The sequence below is a fragment of the Penaeus vannamei genome, chromosome 17 (assembly GCF_042767895.1).
Source record: "Penaeus vannamei isolate JL-2024 chromosome 17, ASM4276789v1, whole genome shotgun sequence".
Classification (NCBI taxonomy): Eukaryota; Metazoa; Arthropoda; class Malacostraca; order Decapoda; family Penaeidae; genus Penaeus; species Penaeus vannamei.
Window position 1 is genome coordinate 30,771,274 of NC_091565.1, and position 7,506 is coordinate 30,778,779.

The 7,506-nt window shown below is 30.6% G+C and overlaps 1 protein-coding gene across 1 annotated transcript in view; it reads right to left on the reverse strand.

Annotated features, from left to right (window-relative positions):
• The window catches only part of LOC113828555 (trichoplein keratin filament-binding protein), an 18,651-nt gene extending 11,570 nt beyond the window's left edge, over window positions 1-7,081 (reverse strand). The window contains exons 1-6 of the mRNA XM_027381559.2: window positions 6,909-7,081; window positions 3,724-3,970; window positions 3,389-3,563; window positions 3,084-3,203; window positions 2,453-2,679; window positions 259-387 (exon numbers count right to left, since the gene is read on the reverse strand). Coding sequence (XP_027237360.1) covers window positions 259-387; window positions 2,453-2,679; window positions 3,084-3,203; window positions 3,389-3,563; window positions 3,724-3,962 — 890 coding nt within the window. The 5' untranslated portion in view covers window positions 3,963-3,970; window positions 6,909-7,081. The remainder of the gene's footprint in view (window positions 1-258; window positions 388-2,452; window positions 2,680-3,083; window positions 3,204-3,388; window positions 3,564-3,723; window positions 3,971-6,908) is intronic.
• Between the last annotated feature and the right edge of the window lie 425 nt (window positions 7,082-7,506).

The window sequence follows — 7,506 nt, forward strand, 5'->3', positions numbered from 1 at the left end:
ATCATTATTCATGACCGTATCGATTACCATATGTCACTTAACTGATTACCAGGTAAAGAAGAAAAATATATATATAATGTTAATGATAAAAGTGGTTATGAAAAAAATTAATAAATAAATTTCATAATGAAATGAAATTGATACTCAATTTTTTTAAATCTAGAAATACGAACATCAATATCAAGTGAAATAAAATAAAGCCAAAACATTACAAGTTACAACGATAATCAAAGGTCCTCATAAAACAAGGGCACTCACTCTAATTCTTTCCGTTGCCTTAAGTCTTTCAGTCTTAGCCTCCGTTGGGTAATTTCATGGAGCCTCAGCTTCTCTCTCTCTAACGCAACTTCCTCTTGTCTTAGGAATTCATCTCGTTTTTCTCTCTCCCTAGCAAGAGAAAAATGATGATAATGATGATAATACCAATAATGGTGATGATAGTAATAATAATAATGATGATGACAGTACTAACAGCTATGATTATAATGAAGGTAATCATAGTAATAATGATACTGATGCTGCTGATAGCAATAATAAAGTAGAAATTATACAACTACTACTATTACTACTGCTTATGATTATGATCATAATAATAATAATAATAATAATAATAATAATAATAATAATAATAATAATAATAATAATAATAATAATAATAATAATAATAATAATAATAATAATAATAATAATAACAGCAATAAAAAAATAAATAAATAAATAAATAAATAATAATGATAATAACAATAATAATAATAATAACAATAATAATAATAATAATAACAATAATAATAATAATAATAATATTCATAATAACAACAGCAATAATAATAATATTAATAAAATTAATAGGAATAACAATATCAATAACTATAACAACAACAAGAGTAATAATAATAAAAATTATTATTATTATCATTATCATTATTACTATGATCATGATTATCCTCACTATCATCACCAAAAATAAAATAATAATAATAGAGATATTAACAATGATAACAGGAATAGCAACAGCAATAATAATAATAATAATAATAATAATAATAATAATAATAATAATAACTCATAATAAAATCAATAATAGTAATGATTATTAATCTTATTATTATCATTATCATCATTATCAGGATATTCAAAAGTTTTCAATGTAGCAGGCCTCCTACGTCCAAGTATGGGCCTATCCTGTGCCAGGCAATGCCCAGCACAGGGTACCCCCTACGTTTTTTGGGGGAAAATTTTGAAAAATGCAACCCATCAGATGCATTTTCTGTGTATCTGAAGACTGTGTTTTTGAATGATGCGTAAAATTAATAGATTTTTTTCTTTACTGTCCAGCTAAAAGTAGCCAGTTATCGAAAGGCCGACAGACGGCAAATTTTAGCCAGGTTCCAGTTACTTTTGACCAACCTGCATCAATATTACTTCAATTATAATAATAACAATAAACATAATTATAAAAAGAATAAAAAATTGCAATAGCAATGATGATGATAATAATAAAAATAATAATAATAATAATAATAATAATAATAATAATAATAATAATAATAATAATGATAATAATGACAATATAATAACAAAAATCATCACAATATAATATAACAACATTTAAACTAAAACCATGTTGATCATGATGATGATGATAAATCATTACAATTATTACAGAGGTAACAGTTTTATTATTTCTATCATCTTTTGTCATTATCATCAATGTTATTATTACTATCATCATAATCAACCATTACTGTCATTTCTATCATCATTACTATTACTATTATTATTATCAATATCATTCACATTATTGTTACCATCATTATCATTTGTACTATTAAAATTACCAGTATTATCATTATATTTATTATCATTACTATTATTATCATCATTATCACTATCATTACAATTACAACCACCATTAATCACATGCTACCAGGGATGGCATATGCATACATGCCATGCCCACTGTGTTTAATTTAATAATTGTTTTTACATATAGATGGCTCCACAAGTATTAAGTCACCAATGAGCCGATTATGAGAACTACTGGTGTCACCTATTTACCTTTTTCTTTGATTTTCAATCATATTTTCTAGTATTTAATACTGCTGTTAGTTATGTCAATAACAATATAGTAATTATAATCTTTATAACAAAAAGAACTGTGTCAATATTGATAGCATTAGTAAAAAAAAGTGTTTTCCCACTATTTCAAGGAAAAGTGAGGTTACAAGATGTACTAATTGACTTTTTTGTGGCTAAGCACTGGCATAGCCAGTGGTTATTATTATTATTATCGTTATTATTATTATATCATCAATATCATAATTTTAAGAAATATTATATGAATGCTAATTAGTATAATCATAAAATAGTTGTAGGAACAACTATAATAATCATAACAATATGTAGTAAGAATACAAAAAGACATACAGAAAATCAAAACTGTCTTTCATACTTAATTTCCGTAATCTGAGCTTCTAGCTGGACCTTCCACTCTCCCTGCTTCTTCAATTTCTCTGCTTCTGCTTTCTTCTCTTCTTCCTCCAATTTCCGCTGCCTCTCAGCTGCTTCGATGTCTGCTCTTCGTTCTTCCTCTGCTTTCCTCCGCCTTTCATCCTCCTTCCACTGCCTCTGGTCAACCCAAGCCTCTTGCACGAAGTGATTGAATCGGTCAGACTCCATCTGTGTAGGGTTAATTCAGGTCATGAGCATCTGTCTCTAATTTTTGTGATAAAAAGATTCTTCTCTGACAGAAATAGAAATACTAGTAATAATCATTACCCAGGGCGTGAATTTGATATCATCGCTGTTGAAATGTTGCTAGTTCATATTCACATATGTCAACAAAATGGATTAAAATAAAATGGGGAACTATTTTGTATGATATATGTACAAATTACAACCATACCTCTTCCAAAAACACCCTAAGTTATATAACCAAACGATAAAGAGGCTAATAATGAAATATAAAATATGATAAAACTTTCAGTAAAAAAAATACAGGCCTATCAATTCATGAATCCCCTAAAGTTTCCCTTGCATACCGTAAATCTAAATCCAGCCATGCAAATATCTACGTAACTTACTTGTCTAACTTGTGGGTTGTTTCGTCTCCATACTTCATACGAAAGAGATTCTGTCATTTTCTGTCTCTCTTCAAGGTTCTTCTTTTTTAGGTCATCTAGGCGACACTTCAGCATCTCCACCTATCAGGAAAGTCATAGGTATTAGATCCCAAACTCTACATACAACACAAATTACCATACAAAATCACATAACTGCATATCATAACAAGTTTGCTGAAATGTCTAAATTGCCTTTGAACAAACAGAAAAGAGAACTGGATAAACTCTATGCCATTCTAGTCTCATATACCATTTCCATACAGTACCTCAGGATAAACAATATGATGGTGAACTGGTCTGTGTCTTGATTCTCTGTATTTCTGCTCCCTCTCATCCTGATATCGCCTCTCATCTTCTTGGAACAGACGAGTGAGTCTGGCCCGTCTATCAGCCAGTTTGCGCTCCTTCTCCTCCTTCTTACGAAGCTCTTCTTCATCAATGCTGGAATGGTATTTCAGAGTAAATAATACCTTAGAATTTTTACTCTTTTCCCATACCAATTCATGATACTTTTATACATAACTTACACTGTATAAATCACTCAAAGAGGCTTTGATAACTTATTATACTAACCCCTAAGAAACAAATCTAATTAACCTACCTTTTGTGCTTTGGCTGAGCAATAGCAGTGTAGTATTGAGCCTGCCATTCCTTTTTCTTCAGGTTATTGACAGTGTTCTTCCATTCCTCAAGACGCCATGCTTCCTCATTCCGCCGTTGGTTATAAGCCTCAAACCACTCACGAGCAGAACCTGGTCGACTACCAGGACGAACTCTTAGAGGGTTGATTGCAGATGTAGATCGCACTGAGCCTGCTGTTCCAGGGCGCCGTCGAGACATAGTGTACACTAGAAACAAAGTAGCTGGTTTACTGACTAAGTGGTGTTAAATCAAGTTCCTTTCATATCTTTTTAATTTCTCTTGAAAGCAAGTCAAGGAATTGTTATAAATAAGAGAGAGAGAGAGAGAGAGAGAGAGAGAGAGAGAGAGAGAGAGAGAGAGAGAGAGAGAGAGAGAGAGAGAGAGAGAGAGAGAGAGAGAGAGAGAGAGAGAGAGAGAGAGAGTGAGAGAGTGAGAGAGTGAGTGAGTGAGTGAGTGAGTGAGTGAGTGAGTGAGTGAGTGAGTGAGTGAGTGAGTGAGTGAGTGAGTGAGTGAGTGAGTGAGTGAGTGAGAGAGAGAGAGAGAGAGAGAGAGAGAGTGAGAGAGAGTGAGAGAGAGTGAGAGAGAGAGAGAGAGAGAGAGAGAGAGAGAGAGAGAGAGAGAGAGAGAGAGAGAGAGAGAGAGAGAGAGAGAGAGAGAGAGAGAGAGAGAGAGAGTGTGAGTGAGTGAGTGAGTGAGTGAGTGAGTGAGTGAGTGAGTGAGTGAGTGAGTGAGTGAGTGAGTGAGTGAGTGAGTGAGTGAGTGAGTGAGTGAGTGAGTGAGTGAGTGAGTGAGTAAAAATCATATATATCACAAGACTATAAATCTTTTACAGATATACATTTACAGAATGACTACACTAATATATGGAAATTCTAAGAACACTATCATAAAGATAGAGGAAGGTATGCTTGCCCACCGTAGGGAAATACCCCTGGCAAGGGAGTCCTAAGTTGAGTTGGGTTGGGCTGGGTTAGGAATGGTAGGGAAATACCCCAGGGTAGGGTGCCAGGGTTAGGTTAGTTTAGGAAAGGTAGAGAAATACCCCAGGGTAGGGTGCCAGGGTTGGGTTAGTTTAGGAAAGGTAGCAAAATACCCCAGGGAAGGGGGTCCAGGGTTAGGTTAGGAGAGGTAGGGAAATACCCCGGGGAAGGAGGTTCGGCATTAGGTTAGGTTAGGTAAGGTAGGGAAATACCCAAAGAAGGGGGTCCAGGGGGTTGCCCCCGGTAGGAGCTTAGGAGCTTCGTTTCTGCAGTGATCTTTAAGAAATTTCATAGAAATTTTAGCAACACTGACACTGGTGTGGCACGTCTTGTAGCTGTGCCAGACTCTTGTTCAAATTATTCTTTTTCTTTCAACATTTTCACTTTTGATTCTACTATTTCTCCCATGCATGCCCCCCCCCTTCAATCCCTGTTTCCCAACAGGTCCCCCAAGATTGAAGGGGATAAGAGAAAAAAACATAAAAAATAGGACCTGCTGTCTTACTTACAATTACCCTGATATAATCACTATTAGTATCATTATCATTACCACTATTACTAATATTATCATTCTTATTACAATAATGATGATGATGATGATGATAACAATAATGATGATGATAGTAATGATAATTATAAAAATGACAATAACAATAATTATAACAATGATAATAATAATAATAATAATAATAATAATAATAATAATAATAATAATAATAATAATAATAATAATAATAATAATAATAATAATAATAATAATGATAACAATAATGATAATAATGAGAATGAGAATAGAGGATAATAAAAATAATAACAAAAACAATAATAATCACCATAATAACCATATGACTGATATGAGATAAAGATGATAATAAACATAATCACACTACTACTACTACTACTACTACTACTACTACTACTAGTACTACTACTTCTACTACTACTACTAATAATAATAATAATAATAATAATAATAATAAATTACAAAATACAAATAATGATGGTAACAACTATAATAGTATTAATAGTAATAATAACAATAATAATAATAATAATAATAATAATAATAATAATAATAATAATAATAATAATAATAATAATAATAATAATAATAATAATAATAATAACAATAATAATAATAACAATAACAATAATAACAATAATAACAATAATAACAATAATAATAATAATAATAATAATAATAATAATAATAATAACAACAGTAATAATAATAACAACAATAATAAGAGTAAATAATGATAGACACTAATAATAACAACAAAAATAGTAATAACGGTAATAATGATAATGATATATACATATATAATCATAATAATATAATCAGCAATGAAAATAATAACAATAGCAGTAACAAAAACAATAATGACATTATCAACAATAATAACAATGATAATGATAGTAATAACAATAGCAGTAACAATAAAAATTATAATAATAACAATTGCAATAACAATACTAATATTAATAATACATGATAGTAATAATGACAATATCAACAAAAAAAACATTTTCATAATCATTATCATTGCTATTATTATAATTATTAGTATAACTCATTACTATTATATTTATCACTACTTATATTTTCATTATCATTACTGTCATTATAATAACAACAATAATGATATAACAATAATATCAACATCAAAATCAATAACAACAGAACAATAACAATGAATAAATATAAAATCAATAAAACCAATATAGTTATCTCAACGGAAATTCTTAAACAACTCAACGGTAACCTATACTTTTTTTGTAATCTTTCTATCAGCTGTTGATATCATTATTATTACTATTAATTATATCATCATTATCACTGCCAATTTAACAATAAATAAAAGATCATCATTACCAATTTCTGTTACTTGTTTATTTTCTAAATCCTTACAAATTCATTATATTTAATTTTCTAGTAATAACCCGTTTATTGCGGTGTTGAACACATCCAAAACAAATAATAGACTTCTAATTAGTTTCGCAAAATTCCCATTAATCAATCACACATTTCCATAATCAAACACAAAAAAGGGAAAGGTTCAAAACAAACCGATGTTCCGATTACCATTCTTACAAATTCAAAATCCGATTCAAATTCCATCGCAATATCTGCTAAATTACCAATAACAAACAAAGTACTCACCTTCTACAAACTTCCCCGTATGACCATGAATATATAAACTTCACTTTTAGGTACTTAATACAACAAATTATTTAAATAAAGGCGATGAATGGAAGGAGACACATCACTTGAGTGAGATGTAAGTGAAAATGTCAACGGTTCCACACCTTCTAGCGTCCCGTTTCCATGGCAACTGTTGTTTACGTACTGCTGGAGCGGGACTCGTGTTCACTGTTGCATGAAATAAATACAAAGATATTATTTTCCGTCAAGTTAGAAAAATTACTGCAATTTTTGAAAGGTGACTGATCTCATAATTTTCTTTTCCGACATTTAGTGAAAGCTGCAATACCATTCAGTTTTTTTTCTCCATTTAAAAACGAAGGGTTCCAGGGTTTGTTAAAATTGTGCAAGGGCCCAACTCATAGAATATACAGACGTATATACAAAGAAATGATTACATGTTTATCAGTCTAGACACGCATATCTACCGGATAGATAGATAGATAGATAAATGTATATTTATCAGATAGATGAGCAGATATGCATTTATGTAAACCTGTATATAAGAACATTATTCAGGTCGGGTCTAGCACAATTTCAACTAAAAAAGAGAGGG